The 20,381-nt window shown below is 40.2% G+C and overlaps 1 protein-coding gene across 3 annotated transcripts; it reads right to left on the reverse strand.

Annotated features, from left to right (window-relative positions):
- Positions 1–627: 627 nt before the first annotated feature.
- On the reverse strand, positions 628–20,380 carry LOC131957906 (uncharacterized). Of its 3 annotated transcripts, none has more exons than XM_059322737.1 (6): positions 20,252–20,380; positions 9,122–9,373; positions 8,394–8,416; positions 7,916–8,034; positions 1,510–1,724; positions 628–1,046 (listed from the first exon to the last, which is right to left on the reverse strand). In XM_059322737.1, exons 2-6 carry the CDS (start codon positions 9,259–9,261, stop codon positions 641–643), a joined length of 903 nt encoding a protein of 300 aa, XP_059178720.1. In that variant the 5' UTR covers positions 9,262–9,373; positions 20,252–20,380; the 3' UTR covers positions 628–640. The 3 variants fall into 3 exon arrangements, with proteins under 3 accessions (XP_059178720.1, XP_059178722.1, XP_059178721.1); XM_059322739.1 differs by having other exon boundaries at positions 8,394–8,414; positions 9,126–9,373; positions 20,252–20,379; XM_059322738.1 differs by lacking the exon at positions 20,252–20,380 and adding an exon at positions 12,295–12,387.
- Between the last annotated feature and the right edge of the window lies 1 nt (position 20,381).

Raw genomic sequence — 20,381 nt, forward strand, 5'->3', positions numbered from 1 at the left:
TAACTCTCTATATAAATATATATATATATACACATATAAATGTGTATATATATATATATATATATATATATTCATATAAATTGATATGTAACTATATACATATCTATATATATATATATATATATATATATATATATATATATATATATATATATATATATATATATATATATATATATATATATATATATATATATATATATATATATATATATATATATATATATATATATATATATATATATATATATATATATATATATATATATATACATACATACAAAAAATTTTATATATATATATATATATATATATATATATATATATATATATATATATATATATATATATATATATATATATATATATATATATGTGTGTGTGTATGTGTGTGTGTGTGTATAAAATACTAAATATAGCATCAAATAAATATACATGAAACAATGGTTTAATCTTCAAACATCAGTTACACCTTACGCTCACGCATGCTGATCCACTTAAAAAAATACATTACTTATAACAAAATACGCCAAACTTTGGTTTATAACTAAACTTGCACCCATACGTAGGCTACTTAAACAGTGTACACTAAACGCTTAAAGACTTCTCAAATACTACACATTAATATTTTCCGGGAATTCTACCTCCGTATGTAATGTAGCTCATAGCACCGTGTCCGTGTTGTGGGAAAACCCGGTATTGTACCGCCACATGCGTAATTTTTATGTGAATAAAAGCGCTTGAACCCTGCTAGTTCCAAGTCCTGCATGGCTTTCAGCTTGGGGACCAGGTACTCCCGAGTCAGCTGCGAGACATGGAACTCAACCAGGAACTGTTTGACCTGGGTCAACTGACCAGTGGCCGCCATCTCTGGAATCGCGTTCCACTCGTGGGCCTCGATGTCCATCTTGATGACGTCGATGGTCTGGTCCTGGTGCCCGATCATTTTCCTGAGGTCCCCGTGGGTGTAGAGCTTCCAGTTGTGTTTGGGTAAAACCTGCGTCTGACCGCTCAGGCCGACCTTGTAGAAGTGGACGAAATCCGACCTTGATAGAAGAGGTCATTAAACAATTTTACGGATTTATCTTGTAAACATTCTAGGTTCACAAATGTGTCTGATCTACGACAGTCTATTGTCGACTTCATTTGAAAAAATACAAAATAAAGGGAAATAATCAACTTATGTTAAAACTATTTCATAATTTAAAATTAACTTTTCTTTATACTTAAATGAAATATGAATTGCTATTATTTTTTTATATTTAGAAAGCTAAATTAAATATCCGAGTAGCATGATTGCTTGTTGTAAAACAAAAGCATATTTATTTTTTAATTACACCATCTTTATATTTACCTTTTTTAAAACCACCTGTATTTTTACCTTTATAAAAAAGTACCTTTACATTTTTTGAAAACCACCTTTATTTCAACCTTTATAAAACCACCTTTATTTCTACCTTTACAAAACCACCTTTATTTCTACCTTTATAAAGCCACGAGAATTTCTACCTGTTGACCTGATCGGCCATCTTGTCCATGCTGGGGTCAAACGAGTACACGTGACACCCGTAGACCTTTGCCGCGTCGTCGTCAAACGAGAAGTCGTAGTGGATCCCGTATGAGTAGATGATGCAGGGCGCCGTGGGGCGAACGTCCGGGTCGTCACAAATCTCCCACCCCCCGTCGCCGATTTTACCCATACGCACCTTTCTCTCACATATAGTCTGGGGAAGAAAATATGGGATATTGGATTCATTTGCATCGAATTGAAACATTAGGACTTAATTTGAATATGGTTAACTTTAAGAAGCATGAGATGTTGAATAGATTGTGTAATTATTGTTTTAAAAATTAAACAAGTTTGAACGAAAACCAATACTGGAGGTTGTCAATTAATGAAGTGAAACAATCTAAGCCAAACTTAGTCATAAATTAAAGGCAGATAACTCTGACATTTAAATCACATCATCTCCTCTGTCTAACAAAAATAACTATAATTTTAAAGAAAATGTGTCTGATCTTTATGATTTATCGAACTTAAAAGTTAAAAACTATACACCGTAAAGTAAAAGTAAAGATTTCTCTTTTGATGTAATGTTCCATTAGGCAGATGAAGCGAGTTTATATGTTTATTGACCTCGGCATATGATGAGACAGTGTTGTCAGCACTATGCCCAGCCAAATTTACCTTCCATAACGTGAGTTAGGTACCCATCAGAGCTGGGTGGACTCAGGGACGTTTCACTGACTTGAACCCAGATACGAACTTCAGAATTTCACGTTACCAGCCTAGTGTTCTATTGCCAGGCCACACCGTTCTATTACACCACATATCGTTAATTAAGTCTGGACCTCCCCCTTCTCTTCCCCCACTCTTTTGACGTTTTTTAAAGAAGGCAATTTAATAAACAGTTATTGTTTTAGTTGTAAACTAACCTCAAAAAGTTATTGTTTCTCTTGTATATTAACCTCAGAAAGTTATTGTTTATCTTGTAAATTAAACTAAAAAAGTTACTAAGCTGTAATTTTACCCTCACACAATCCCCCACAAACACTACCCACCTCACACAATCCCCCAACAAACACTACCCAGGTGTAACCTCACACAATCCCCCACAAACACTACCCACCTCACACAATCCCCCAACAAACACTACCCAGGTGTAACCTCACACAATCCCCCACAAACACTACCCACCTCACACAATCCCCCACAAACACTACCCACCTCACACAATCCCCCAACAAACACTACCCAGGTGTAACCTCACATAATCCCCCACAAACACTACCCACCTCACACAATCCCCCACAAACACTACCCAGGTGTAACCTCACACAATCCCCCACAAACACTACACATGTGTAACCTCACACAATCCCCCACAAACACTACCAGGTGTACCCTCACACAATCCCCCACAAACACTACCCACCTCACACAATCCCCCACAAACACTACCCACCTCACACATTCCCCCACAAACACTACCCACCTCACACAATCCCCCACAAACACTACCCACCTCACACAATCCCCCAACAAACACTACCCATGTGTAACCTCACACAATCCCCCACAAACACTACCCACCTCACACAATCCCCCACAAACACTACCCACCTCACACAATCCCCCACAAACACTACCCAGGTGTAACCTCACACAATCCCCCACACACACTACCCACCTCACACAATCCCCCACACACACTACCCACCTCACACAATCCCCCACAAACACTACCCACCTCACACAATCCCCCAACAAACACTACCCAGGTGTAACCTCACATAATCCCCCACAAACACTACCCACCTCACACAATCCCCCACAAACACTACCCAGGTGTAACCTCACACAATCCCCCAACAAACACTACCCAGGTGTAACCTCACACAATCCCCCACAAACACTACCCATGTGTAACCTCACACAATCCCCCACAAACACTACCAGGTGTACCCTCACACAATCCCCCACAAACACTACCCACCTCACACAATCCCCCACAAACACTACCCAGGTGTAACCTCACACAATCCCCCACAAACACTACCCATGTGTAACCTCACACAATCCCCCACAAACACTACCAGGTGTACCCTCACACAATCCCCCACAAACACTACCCACCTCACACAATCCCCCACAAACACTACCCACCTCACACAATCCCCCACAAACACTACCCACCTCACACAATCCCCCACAAACACTACCCACCTCACACAATCCCCCAACAAACACTACCCATGTGTAACCTCACACAATCCCCCACAAACACTACCCACCTCACACAATCCCCCACAAACACTACCCATGTGTAACCTCACACAATCCCCCACAAACACTACCCAGGTGTAACCTCACACAATCCCCCACAAACACTACCCAGGTGTAACCTCACACAATCCCCCACAAACACTACCCACCTCACACAATCCCCCACAAACACTACCCAGGTGTAACCTCACACAATCCCCCACAAACACTACCCAGGTGTAACCTCACACAATCCCCCACAAACACTACCCATGTGTAACCTCACACAATCCCCCACAAACACTACCCACCTCACACAATCCCCCACAAACACTACCCACCTCACACAATCCCCCACAAACACTACCCAGGTGTAACCTCACACAATCCCCCACAAACACTAGCCAGATGTAACCTCACATAATCCCCCACAAACACTACCCAGGTGTAACCTCACACAATCCCCCACAAACACTACCCACCTCACACAATCCCCCACAAACACTACCCAGGTGTAACCTCACACATTCCCCCACAAACACTACACAGGTGTAACCTCACACAATCCCCCAATAACACTACCCAGGTGTAACCTCACACAATCCCCCACAAACACTACCCAGGTGTAACCTCACACAATCCCCCACAAACACTACCCAGGTGTAACCTCACACAATCCCCCACAAACACTACCCAGGTGTAACCTCACACAATCCCCCACAAACACTACCCACCTTACACAATCCCCCACAAACACTACCCAGGTGTAACCTCACACAATCCCCCACAAACACTACCCAGGTGTACCCTCACACAATCCCCCACAAACACTACCCACCTCACACAATCCCCCACAAACACTACCCAGGTGTAACCTCACACAATCCCCCACAAACACTACCCACCTCACACAATCCCCCACAAACACAAACCACCTCACACAATCCCCCACAAACACTACCCAGGTGTAACCTCACACAATCCCCCACAAACACTACCCAGGTGTAACCTCACACAATCCCCCACAAACACTACCCACCTCACACAATCCCCCACAAACACTACCCACCTTACACAATCCCCCACAAACACTACCCATGTGTAACCTCACACAATCCCCCACAAACACTACCCACCTCACACAATCCCCCACAAACACTACCCACCTCACACAATCCCCCACAAACACTACCCATGTGTAACCTCACACAATCCCCCACAAACACTACCCACCTCACACAATCCCCCACAAACACTACCCACCTCACACAATCCCCCACAAACACTACCCACCTCACACAATCCCCCACAAACACTACCCACCTTACACAATCCCCCACAAACACTACCCATGTGTAACCTCACACAATCCCCCACAAACACTACCCACCTCACACAATCCCCCACAAACACTACCCACCTCACACAATCCCCCACAAACACTACCCACCTCACACAATCCCCCACAAACACTACCCACCTCACACAATCCCCCACAAACACTACCCACCTTACACAATCCCCCACAAACACTACCCACCTCACACAATCCCCCACAAACACTAGCCAGATGTAACCTCACATAATCCCCCACAAACACTACCCAAGTTGTAACCTCACACATTCCCCCACAAACTCTACCCACCTCACACAATCCCCCACAAACACTACCCAGGTGTAACCTCACACAATCCCCCACAAACACTACCCATGTGTAACCTCACACAATCCCCCACAAACACTACCCACCTCACACAATCCCCCACAAACACTACCCACCTTACACAATCCCCCACAAACACTACCCATGTGTAACCTCACACAATCCCCCACAAACACTACCCACCTCTCACAATCCCCCACAAACACTACCCACCTCACACAATCCCCCACAAACACTACCCAGGTGTAACCTCACACAATCCCCCACAAACACTACCCACCTCACACAATCCCCCACAAACACTACCCACCTTACACAATCCCCCACAAACACTACCCATGTGTAACCTCACACAATCCCCCACAAACACTACCCACCTCACACAATCCCCCACAAACACTACCCACCTCACACAATCCCCCACAAACACTACCCAGGTGTAACCTCACACAATCCCCCACAAACACTACCCACCTCACACAATCCCCCACAAACACTACCCATGTGTAACCTCACACAATCCCCCACAAACACTACCCAGGTGTAACCTCACACAATCCCCCACAAACACTACCCACCTCACACAATCCCCCACAAACACTACCCACCTCACACAATCCCCCACAAACACTACCCAGGTGTAACCTCACACAATCCCCCACAAACACTACCCACCTTACACAATCCCCCACAAACACTACCCATGTGTAACCTCACACAATCCCCCACAAACACTACCCACCTCACACAATCCCCCACAAACACTACCCACCTTACACAATCCCCCACAAACACTACCCATGTGTAACCTCACACAATCCCCCACAAACACTACCCACCTCACACAATCCCCCACAAACACTACCCACCTCACACAATCCCCCACAAACACTACCCAGGTGTAACCTCACACAATCCCCCACAAACACTACCCACCTCACACAATCCCCCACAAACACTACCCACCTTACACAATCCCCCACAAACACTACCCATGTGTAACCTCACACAATCCCCCACAAACACTACCCACCTCACACAATCCCCCACAAACACTACCCACCTCACACAATCCCCCACAAACACTACCCAGGTGTAACCTCACACAATCCCCCACAAACACTACCCACCTCACACAATCCCCCACAAACACTACCCATGTGTAACCTCACACAATCCCCCACAAACACTACCCACCTCACACAATCCCCCACAAACACTACCCACCTCACACAATCCCCCACAAACACTACCCACCTCACACAATCCCCCACAAACACTACCCAGGTGTAACCTCACACAATCCCCCACACACACTACCCACCTCACACAATCCCCCACAAACACTACCCACCTCACACAATCCCCCACAAACACTACCCAGGTGTAACCTCACACAATCCCCCACAAACACTACCCACCTCACACAATCCCCCACAAACACTACCCAGGTGTAACCTCACACAATCCCCCACAAACACTACCCACCTCACACAATCCCCCACAAACACTACCCACCTTACACAATCCCCCACAAACACTACCCACCTCACACAATCCCCCACAAACACTACCCACCTTACACAATCCCCCACAAACACTACCCACCTCACACAATCCCCCACAAACACTACCCAGGTGTAACCTCACACAATCCCCCACACACACTACCCACCTCACACAATCCCCCACAAACACTACCCAGGTGTAACCTCACACAATCCCCCACACACACTACCCACCTCACACAATCCCCCACAAACACTACCCACCTCACACAATCCCCCACAAACACTACCCATGTGTAACCTCACACAATCCCCCACAAACACTACCCACCTCACACAATCCCCCAACAAACACTACCCAGGTGTAACCTCACACATTCCCCCACAAACACTACACAGGTGTAACCTCACACAATCCCCCACAAACACTACCCACCGCACACAATCCCCCACAAACACTACCCACCTCACACAATCCCCCACAAACACTACCCAGGTGTAACCTCACACAATCCCCCACAAAAACTACCCACCGCACACAATCCCCCACAAACACTACCCACCTCACACAATCCCCCACAAACACTACCCAGGTGTAACCTCACACAATCCCCCACAAACACTACCCAGATGTAACCTCACATAATCCCCCACAAACACTACCCACCTCACACAATCCCCCACAAACACTACCCACCTCACACAATCCCCCACAAACACTACCCACCTCACACAATCCCCCACAAACACTAGCCAGATGTAACCTCACATAATCCCCCACAAACACTACCCAAGTTGTAACCTCACACATTCCCCCACAAACTCTACCCACCTCACACAATCCCCCACAAACACTACCCAGGTGTAACCTCACACAATCCCCCACAAACACTACCCAGGTGTAATCTCACACAATCCCCCACAAACACTACCCACCTCACACAATCCCCCACAAACACTACCCATGTGACCACTTACCTCAATGTTATCTGGATAACTGTGGATCGTCAATACCAACTCATCCAAGGTTAGGTTATCCAGGTTTAGCCCCACCAGTGTGTTTACATAACCATTTTTACGTACAAAAGCCAGGGGACCTGAGTGAAACATCAACAGATTTGCTTATGTTTTACTATGTTGCCATAGAAACCACGAAGTCTAACATAAACACCTCATTAGTCTATTGTTTTCTGAATAGACCTCATCGATCAATAAAAACGTGGAGTATTATATGGGTGAATCATGAAAATAACGATTTACATTAAAACAATATTCAACTAAAATGCGATAACTGAACGCATTAAAATTATGAAAGTGGTTATTAGAAAGGGTAAAAAAAATAGGTGTAAGGGTTCAGACGTTTACAGCGTGGCGAACGAGGGTGTGATTGGGGGGTTAGGGTAGGAGAAGGGGTAGTAGGTTAAAAAATGCGAATGAAACAAGGCTGATAACTCACCTGATCCGAACTCTTGCATATCTGTAGAATAATTATTTTGGTCAGTTTTGAATTATTTTTTCGTAAAATTTCAATATTAGATCTTAAATAGTTTTTTTTTCTTTTCATGAGATACCCTTTTCAAATTGCTATTCTGTTTGCCATCCCGCCCCTTCTCTCTTTCTTCCCCCTTCCCAACCCCGTCCTCTCTACAACCAGTCTCTGCGTTATCATAAACAGAAAATGAATATATTCTATTAAATGAAAAATAAAAACAAATATGGTAGGGGCGTGGATGGGGGGGGGGCATACTCCACGGGTACTCCAACCCCACCCAAACACACACCATCACAGCCTACTTCATGCGGGGATGACCCACGAACGGAATAGTGCAGGTCTACTTCTTTTTCTTCTTCTTCTTCGTTCTTAATTATTAGTGTTGAAGGGGATCGAGATTTATCTGCCAGTGGGTTTGAACTCGAGACCACGCCTCCAACACAATTGGCCATTGACTCCGATTTCACCTGCTTTTCTTTTTGGATTAGCTTCCATAGCCTTTGTCCGACCAAGAACTATAAGGCAGCAGTTGTTTAATTTTAGAGTTGTCTCTCCTAGAAGAGTGGCTGTCCCCTGCTAACGAGCCTCATCTGCCCGAGGGTTCGAACTTGAGACTTTTCGGTTTAGCAACCTTGAGCTTTACCGACCTGACCACGCCGACCCCTAATAAAAGGAATAACTTTAAAAAACTCTGACCTCGACTGTCAAAATACGACCCCGGCCCTGTGGTGATGTAATTGACGACGTGGGGTCGCATCTGTAGGGTGAGGACCACCACAACAGCCGTGAAGGCGATGAGGGCGAAAACTCGAAGAAAACCGTTCCGGCTCATTTGATCGTTGTATCAGTGACGTAATGTCACAGGAAGATGATGTTATATATCAGATGAAGGTTAAAACTTTTCGCTTGTCTCCTGAAGAAGGAGTGATGTTACTAACATTTATCTGAAATAAAGACAGTCCGTGAATTAATTAGAAGATCATTTTTAAAAAAAAATCGTTTTCAACTTGTTGATAACTGGGAAACATTGAACACGGTCTAAGGGAAGTAACCAAGTATAATTTTTGTTCCCTGGAAAAAAATATTTTAGTTACCTACCCTACTCCGTGAAATATTATATACAAACTATGCTCGCGCGCACACACCCATATACACACGCAAGCACACACACACACACACACATACACACACATACACACATATATACATATATATATATATATATATATATATATATATATATATATATATATATATATATATATAGCGCCTAAATTAGGGTATGCGAAATTTGACATGGTGGAATACCATTAACATTAATAGTAAATTCACTGGTATTTCACGATACGAAATTTGGAAAAAAATATTACTAGAGTGTTTTCTGTAACAAAAATTAGCTAGATGACGCTAATAGAATTAGGAAAAGAACGATCAATGATTATATGATCAATATATTTTTTAGTTTTTTAACCTTGAGAACTCCACATTTTTTTTTTAGATGTAAATATTTTCCCTTAAGTACTCTAACCTAGATACAAACAAATTAATTTAATTTTTTTTTTATTAAGAGCTGGTTTTCCCCGTTTTTTTTTCCAGAGCCTACCCCTTTAATACTGATAAATAAATGGGAGGCTGCTCTATTATTTACATTACAAACCAACAGAGGAAGCTAGTTAAATAAAAGCTTGTAAACATACAGCTAAGTTAAAGAAGATGTAGATCTAGAATTCTAGATCAAAATAAAACCATTCAGGCTTTACGACGATATGACCAGGAAGTACGATGTAAACTTGAATGTGTAAGACGTACAATTGATCTGACGAGATGACATTGTGGATGGATCTTGTCGAACTGTCTTGCCGGCAGGGAACAAAGCCACGATGATTGTGATGGTACCATTGTAAACCCGCGCCATTTAACACCGGAAGTCTAGGGTTTGTAAGTCTCGGACTCTCTCGATTAAAATTCGAGATCTCGTTAGCCAAAGAGAAAAATACATTTTCAAAAAAAAAGGCGGCTTTTTATTTCTAGACTTCGCTTTCAAGATTTTAAAATACCAAGAGTACTCAAAGTACAACAATTATAATTTTTTTTTACAAATAATAAAATCAAATTAAGTACCGGTAGCCCGAGAGTATTAGTATATTAATATTGTAACTGCGTTTAGGAGAACTTGTTACGGATTCAAATAAAAAATAAACCGGGAGTGATCTCCCCTAAACTTTCTCGAATATTCTTATATAAAATAACAGGGGATGGGAACTCGTGCTATAGACATGATTTTTAATCCATTTTAAATACTTAAAGTTTTAAAAATAGAATAAAATCTCGTAGACAAATTAATTGCACACCAAGTGAACGCCAAATAAAAAAGCGCATAATGGTGCGCAATATTATTATTACTTTTAAAATTTACATTAGTTTTTTGAGAAATCGGAAGTAGCGTAAAGTACTACTTCCAGTCAACGGAAATGACTTAAAATTTGATAGAAGGTAGAGAATTAGATCTTTTACTTACATATAAAATTTCATTTATCTATCTGAAATAGTACTCAAGTTATAGGCTTTTGAAAAATTCAAAGTAGGAAAAGTACCACTTCCGGTTATCGGAAATCGCTCAAAAGTTGATACGGATCTACGATTTTGATAAAATACTTATAAATGAAATTTCATCAACCTAGCTGTAACGGTTCTCAAGTTATCGTGTTTACACACGGACAGACAGACACACAGACACACAGACACACAGACAGACACACAGACATACGGACAAGATTGCAAAATTATGTTTTTCCGTATCAGTGAGGTGTGAAACGTCGAGATTTGTAAAAATCTCGATTTTTTTTTTTGCACGATTACAAGACTTTCTCTATACTTCGTATATACGAGAAAGTAATAACAAATTGTACGCTTCTTTAAAGTAAAAAAAAAAAAACCACAATTTATTGTAGCCTATATTTTTCTTTAAGCTAGTCTACTTGTTGCAATTTATCATTATCACTATTTACTATTTGAAATAATCTAACTATTGTGGAAGTAGCGCTTTTATTCATTAACTTTTTACCGACAACAAAAATATTTACATTTGGTTTCAAATACACTAGCTGGCAAGTAGGAGAACGAGAAGTTGGTGACCTACTTACAAGCCCTATTTTCATTCAATGCATGTAAACGAGACAGGTTCAGTAGCCAGCCGGCGCATGTACAACGACGCTATAGTGGCACTCCCCTCAGTAGTCGTACATTGATAACTTGACAGGTCGAAAGGACGAGAATATAAGGGCTAGGCTTTGACTAAAGTTTGAACCAAGTGCGACTGTCAAATATGATTAGCCGACCCGGTGATGAAAACGATGATGAAGAAAACACCGTGTCTTAGCAGCGAGGCAAAAAAATGCGCAATGGAAAATTGAGTGAACAGAAAAAAATGCGCATACAGAAATTTGCGCAAAGAGAAAAATGCGCAAACAGAATAATGCGCGCGAAGAAAATGCGCATAGTTAATTTTCTGAAAACAAAAATGCGCACACAGAAAAATACATAATCAGAAAAAAAACATTTTAAAAAATGGCACACTTTGACCGTAGGTGTTTGCATCCAGGTAGTTTGTCTATACTTTGTCCACCGTGTAGGTTTCATCACAGATGTTTGCAATCAGCTGTGTTATTTGAATACCAACTCTTAGCAACAAACCTATAAAGGTTGTTACAACTTAAAATCACCCCATATATACATGTCAACTACATACACTGATATGAATCGAAATCTGCGTGCCGACTACATTGTTAAAATTCTTGAAGAAAAAAAACACCCTGTTTATGTGTACAACACCATACCCAACAAACCAGAAGACAACACAATGTACCGTGAAATAATATCCACATTCCTGTCACGGCGACAATTCCCACCGAATGTCACGTATGGGTTATACCAACGTGAACGGTGGGTTTTGTTTCGCTTCACACTATCATTGTTCTAAATAAGGTTTGGGATTTCCCGATACGAATTTTTTCATCAGTGCATGCTAGACGTAATCTATCATGGGGTTTAGTGTTTTACAGCCTCTGCAATCAGTCGTTGACAGCACATAAGTCGCAGCTGGGCTGTAACAAAGCCGAGGAACATTTAGAACAAGCGAACGTCCTAGAGAAACAAGAAGTAAACATTGGGATTGGTTATCAACAATATGGTCGGTTATGTTGAATGGCAATAGGATAACAAAAAATATTGATTAGGAGAACAATTACAAGCTGTGGCAGTTAGATTTACATTGGGTAAATACTAAACTTGTATATCAGAACTTGCTGATATAAAACAGGGGCGGCTCTTGGCTTGTAGCGGTTTTGGACATGAAGAATTGGTGGGCCCCTCGCCCAACTTTATTTTAGCAGTTTTTGTTTTAGAGAGGTCCATCGCTTCTATTGGTGTTGCATACAATATAAAAACAATAGGCGATTCGTATTATACAAGAGGGGAAATTTAATACTGCATTTAATTTACTGCTTATTTTTAATATTACATGTAATTTACTATAATTTTGATGCTACGTGTAATTTACTGTTTTTTTTCTATGTAGCATGTAATTTACTGCTAATTTTCAATTCCTACTGTAGTTTTATTTTCAATGATGTATAAAATTTTATTTTCAATGCTGTATGTACTTTTATTAGCGCAATTTCCTTACAGGAATTGCGATTATTAACTCGTTCTGGATGGATGTGTGTCCGATGTGTGTCCGATGTGTGTCCGCAGCTTTAAGTCGTATCTCCTTCTCAACGAAGCAATATCGAGGACTAGTTCCAAAGCAAATATGTTAAGCAAGTTCCGTGGATGATTGTGGGCCAAAAAAATTCCCGGAATTCCTTCCTGGATTTCCCGGAAAAGCCAAAAAACCTCGGAAAAAATGCAGTTTTTGGCCCATATCTCGGCAACCAGACCACTTAGCAACTTGAAACATTTACCAATCGATTCCTGCCATAATTTAGAACAATATTGCCGAAGAAAGTTTTCAAAAATATCCTTTCGTTCGGTCACAAAAAATTAATTAAGGAAATTGCGCTTAAATTTTCACTAGACTTTTTATTAACTTGTTTTCAATGTTTACTGTAATTTTATTTTCAATGTTACGTGTAATTTTATTTTCAATGTTACGTGTAATTTTATTTTCAATGTTACGTATAATTCTATTTAAATTAAAGCTTGTAGTTTCATTCTCAAAGTTAGGCCCCTACGTGTAATTTTATTTTAAATGCTGCGTGTAATTTTATTTTCAATGATGCTTGTAATTTACTGTCCCGGATCTAGCGTCATCAGAGCGTGCTGTAGAACAATAAAACATGTGTTTTTTATGACACAGCGCTATCTGGTATTATATTTATTTTTATTTTCTGGTTATGTTTTACATTTAAATATATTAACCAGGAATGTAGGAAGCCCAATGTAGGTGAACTACTAGCACATATACAGGGCGCCCAATGTAGGTGAACTACTAGCACATATACAGGGCGCCCAATGTAAGGTTTAGCACACGTTGAAGGTGCCCCATGTAGGGGAACTACTAGCACATATACAGGGCGCCCAATGTAAGGTTTAGCACACGTTGAAGGTGCCCCATGTAGGTGAACTACTAGCACATATACAGGGCGCCCAATGTAAGGTTTAGCACACGTTGAAGGTGCCCCATGTAGGGGAACTACTAGCACATATACAGGGCGCCCAATGTAAGGTTTAGCACACGTTGAAGGTGCCCCATGTAGGGGAACTGCTAGCACATGTAGGTACAGGGCAACGATAGGACGTGGGCGTCCCGTTCAGAGTTTCTTCCAGGCATCTCTTCGGGGGGGGGGGGCGAAGCCCCGCCGAAAAATTTTTACCGCCCCCCGAACGAAATGAAATTTATATAATTTATATAGAAAATATATACTTTTAACAGTGTCCGCCCCCCCGAAGAAAGTTTACCGCCCCCCCCCCCCCCCGAAGATTTCAAGTGCCCCCCCCCCGGAGGAAAAAGTCTGGAAGACACACTGGTCCCGTTAACTACCCTGTTAAAAAACAGGGCAGCCTAGGCTAATGATGAATGATTATGCACGAGCATAATTATTTTCTGCAGTCAAAAAAGAAGTGGGTGGGGGGGGGGGGGACTGCGTCAGAGAGTGTGGTTTATGTGTGGGGGGGGGGGGGGCTGAGTATTTTTCCAACTGAATAAAAAAATTAATTAGAAAACGTTTCAATTCAACATGCATAAATTGACTGAATTGCCGATTCATAAGTTGAACTTTAAATTTTCCAGCCAGGCTTACATGTTTTAAGAAAAGTAGTATTGAATAAACGCCCAGAGGGTAGGAAATATTTTCATTTACACCCTACACCTGCAATGAAATCATCCCCTTTAAAAAACACCCAACACGACCCGGTGTATTGAAATATTCCGTAAAGTACATTTAAACTACAAAAGAAATTCTATTTTCTTCGTCACGGTTGAGTGACGTTCTCATTGAACGACCGCCGAAAGCCGCATACATGCAACCACATACGTATTTGGGGGGTTCAGGTGTTTTTGTCAAATGGGGAAACTTCACCTGAGGAAAATATTTGATTGTTTAATAGAATGAAAGGACGAAACTGTATTCATTGAATCTATGTACTGGAAAATCTTCAGAAGTCAAAGGCACATTTATTGATATGTGTGTTTGTGTGTGTATGTGTATGTGTGTGTATGTTTATGTGTGTGCGTGTGCCCTGATATTGTCGCCCAACCTAAAAAGTACACCTAACCTAGACAGAAAGTGCAATATGACCCAGAAAGTACCACATGATGCAAAATGTACTAAATTACCCAAAATGTACCATATGAACTAGAAAGTACCATATAAATTAGAAAGAGAAAGTACCATATAAACTAGAAAGAGAAAGTACCATATAAAATAGAAAGAGAAAGTACCATATAAACTAGAAAGTACCATAATTTATTACCTTAATAACAACCAAAGAACCACATATTTTATGAACTATAACAAAATAAATTGCGCACAAAATATCCCCCCCCCCTTTTCCTATGCATAGCCCCCTCCAGTCTGAGAAAATTCAACGGCTGCACCCGTCCCGTTTCGCCTCTAACATGTATTTACATAGTCCTATTCATCGCTGTCATCCCTAGACCCCGCCTTTTTATTACGGGTTATCAACAAAAATAAGGGAGATAACTCCGAAAAGTACTTTAGAGTTATCCCCCCTGGTATTATATCTGTTGGGCCTCACCTTAGAAAATCAGTATCACGCCATTAAAGTTAAACGTGACACAAAGTGTACTTTGGATAACGTTTAACATTGAAGGTAGTCACAAAGATAACTATACAGAGAGTAAACAGGTCGTCGAGCCCATACGACAAGTTTATGACCAGAAATAACTCGTACAGGTGTGATAACGCCCACAGGTGATGTTACAACGGTCATGACGTCATGCTATGTAGCACAAATAGAAAAAAAATCTGACACCCTCCCCACCCCACTTCTACCCCTTATAAAGTTATATGCACATTTTATCGACTACTTTAACTCAATCTAAACCATTTATAACAGCTACCACCAGTTTCTTCATAAATTACGAAGAAATTTAGTGCACATTTTAGAACCATTTTTATAAACTCATGTCACATTTTAGATCATTCATTTTCATTGCAAATGTTTTCAAAGCCTTCAACAACATCATTTAAACAAGGATTCGTCCGTTAAACGACTCAACCTACTACTTGAAAATTGCATTGATAAAGAAAATTAAAGGACACTGTATATAACATCAGAGGCGTAGCGACCCTTTCCGGGGACAAACTTTCGATTTACACCCCCCCTCGAACTTTCGATTTACACCCCCCCTTCAAACATTCGATTTGCACCCCCTCGAACTTTTGATGTGCACACCCCCCCCCCTCAAACATTTTGGCGCCCCCCCCCCTGAGGTCGGCGCCCGGGGACATATGCCCCCCCCCCCCCCCGCTTCGCCTCTGTATAACATTTCCTTATACACAATATATTAAATTATTAAAATAAAAAACGACACGTGCTGTCGTATTGAGCGGGTACGACTAGAAATAACACAGCTACAGACATCATAATGAGCAATGCTAAACTTTCTGTCTTTTTACTTCATTAACTGGACACCTTCTGCTTCTCATATAGTGTCGGTCGAGACAAACAATATTAATGAAAATATTAACGTTTAAGTAGAATATATTAATCTGCAAGACTGTCGCATGGTCTTTCATAAATACACCTAGTAGCTTACTTACATATCAGATTATTCCTTCGCCAAACTAAGTTTTCTGTTACGCTTAAAAAAATAGCTGATCTAATTTTGATAAGCGTAAGAAGTGCATACTTTACTTATTTAAATATTCAAATTTAGGTTGGGGTAAATTTGAAGAAATCTCTCACAAGCGGTTCATGCAAGGAAAGATTCAGACCGTAGATAAAAAATATTTGACATGCGCAGCGTAAGCGGATCTAGGTTGATTAAACTTGTACATACATACGAATAACCGTGTATAAGGATAACATAGTTTTTATGCATATACACCCAAAACAGTTACATTCAAGTACACGTACACGTACACGTATACGTACACGTACACGTACACGTACACGTACACGTACACACATACACACTTACACACATACACACATATTCACGTACACACGTACACACGTACACACGTACAAACGTACACACTTACACACTTACACACGTACACACGTACACACGTACACACGTACACACGTACACACGTACACACGTACACACGTACACACGTACACACGTACACACGTACACACGTACACGCACACAAGTACACGTACACGTACACAAGTACACGCAGACAAACACGCGTATAACGTACAGAGACCACCGCCTTATATGCGCAAAAAATTGCGCATACATCTTTTCTCATGTCCCTGTCATATTAATGTCGGTAAATATGACCAACCCTTGTGTTTACTTTAAAAGTTATTAAACAACCCCACGGTGGTCTTGAATACATGTCATCAAAAAGTGAAATATCCTATCTGTTCAGCTGCAGGCTTCAGTTTACTTAGTAAATATTTAACTATTTGCTGCGTATTTGACAACGGTGAAGATTGTCGGTTCACAGATTATGAAAATTTAAAATTACACTACGATTAATTTGTAAATAGCATCTGTGTTATTTGTTTATTAGGAAAATAAACATAAAACATAAATTTGTTTCACTGTTGTTTTTTTCCTAGTTTATCAAAGATAGATTTACTAATCACGACACAGATATGATACGTTTTGTAAAAAAAAATAGTTGTTAAAGTAAAGCTCATGTGATGGTTAATTAATACACATCGAATGACAAGGTTAATAAATACACGCCTTAAACCACTGTTAATTAATACACCGTATGCCACTGTTAATTAATACACATCAGTTTGGTCTCCACAAATATATTTTTTTTTTGTGAAATTTAATTTTTTGTTGTTAAATTTAAATAATTCTTTTTTGTTACACGAACTCTGACCTTTTTTTTATTATCCTGAGCACCGCCACTACGCCTTTACCTGAAACAACAGCGCCACGACCCTAGACTTAGCACTAACGTTTAGAGTTACGTGTAGAGATAGTCGAACCATATCAACAAGAAATACGACCCAGCGTGCTGTCTATCCACCTTCAGAGGTAATCGTTCTACAAGCCTACTAGTTGTTAACATGAAGGGTAGAGCTACACATACTTTAATGAAAATATTTGTTAAGCTATAGAGTTAAAAGTAAACATCTCTGAGCTGTAAGATAATATTCTTACATTTAATATCTGCTGTTTTTTTTTCTAATCACTTTTCGGTTACAAGAAATTGCTCAAAAGAAACATAGGTAGAGGATTTAAAACTTATAGATGAAATTTAGGCCCACCTATCTAAAACGGTACACAAGTAATCGTGTTAAAACACACACACACACGCACATAGATAAAGAGGGAGAGACAGAGAGAGAGACAGAGACAGACAGACAGACAGACGGACGGACAGACGGACAGACAGAGACAGAGACAGAGACAGAGACAGAGACAGAGACAGAGACAGAGACAGAGACAGAGACAGAGAAAGAGACACAGACAGACAGACAGACAGACGGACAGACGGATAAACAGACAGACAGACAGGCAGGCAGACATACTTACATACATATAGACACAAGGACAGACTTGTAGACACGATTTAAAAAAAAAACCTAAGCTTTTTCAACTAAAAAAGGTTTAAGGCGTCAAGATTTGTTACAATCTCCATTTCGATTTTTTTTTCGCCCTATAATAAATGTTCCCCTTAAGGAATTTAAAACCACTCCATCAGAATTAGAACAATATAAACATTTCCAAGCTGGGAAATAATGTGCTTGAATTAAATGTAAACAGGTTTATTATTTTTACAAGTCTCTACTTAATTCACAGTATCTTCTTTTATTCCACTGAGTTGGTGGCAAATGACAAGAATATCGGATTTTAAATTTAATTTATAAATGTTTGATTAATCACTAAAAATAAATTTAAAGTTTACTATATTCAATAGTAAAAGGGGTGACAACAAAGGGTGACCCCTCGAGGGTTACTTGTCACGGATGGTTGACTTCCTGCTAGGCTAAGCTTCGACATGGAACTATGTAGGGGCAGATAATTGTCATTTAGAGATCACAAGCTACTTAAAGGATTTAAACGCAAATATTTTTAGTTGTAGCCTGCGGAATGTCTAATTCATATCAAACCGGTGATTAAAAGAGAAAAAAAAAATCACCATATAATATTAAGCTTTAAATGCATTGAAAATAAGAAAATAAAATAACCTTGCTTGTTTTAATAAAAGCATTGGTCTCTCATAAGATCGATTACATATTTTTTTATAATTATCAAGGTGTTTACAGTTGATGTATTTTAAAACTCCCAAGGGTTTTGATCGTCTGTGATAGTGTTTAAAAAAATCACTATTGGTCCTACCGGATAATCTATACCCAATACATTAATCGATACTAAAGTAGTTTTAGAATATCAGTTTGTTATTTTTTGTTAAAGGATGCAGTGGTCCAGCGAGTTGTATACACGCTGTATTAGGTGACCAGAAGAATGCGCATCCGTAGACACAAAATGTGCGCAAGAAATAAAAAAAAATATAGATTATTTCAAGACGTTACCAAAGATTGTAGTAGTGTATTGGTAGCGTTATATTTTATCTGTGCTTCTTTTGTTTTCGGATATGCATTCTTCGGTCACTTCTGAGAAATCGCGATAAAATATGAGTGGTGTTTGTCTATGAACATGCTTTGTAATTTATGTGTGGATTTAGATGTATGCAAGATCCTTTAGGTTCAGTGTAGTTACAGAGTCATACTAGAAGATAGGGAACAACTGCAGTTAACGAAGACAATCCTAAACGTATCATTAAACTGGCTCTTATCTTTTTAATCTCAAACTAAACTTCATACATATTGGAGGTAGCTCATCAATTTAGTTATTGAGATTAAGATACTTCACATTCATTATTAAGATCTTTTTAAAATATGGTCAGAAATAGTAGTATTGATGGTTTATAAAAATCATAATTTTTATTCAGATTATGAGATTAGTGTTAAGGTAAGGATAATTAGTAGAGCTAGTAATAGTAATATAGTCTGGGCTGGGTTTGAGAACAATGCTTGGGTATCAATACGCACAGCCCCTACCCCCACAGAAATATTGAATATTCTCAGATTAGTCAATATGGAGTACATATGAGATTCTAAATTAACGACACAGCCATTATCATGTCGACACTACTTACCTAAACAAAAAATCCCAACATTTACTAACATTTAACAGGTTGGTGAGTCCCCCTCAATCAAACGAATAAAACGCTACTATGCTATCCGGGTGCGATACAGTGTGGGGACAACTCTGGTTGCAGGCGATAT

This window comes from Physella acuta, unplaced genomic scaffold, assembly GCF_028476545.2.
Source record: "Physella acuta isolate Inbredline_101_S28 unplaced genomic scaffold, ASM2847654v3 ptg001278l, whole genome shotgun sequence".
NCBI lineage: Eukaryota > Metazoa > Mollusca > Gastropoda > Physidae > Physella > Physella acuta.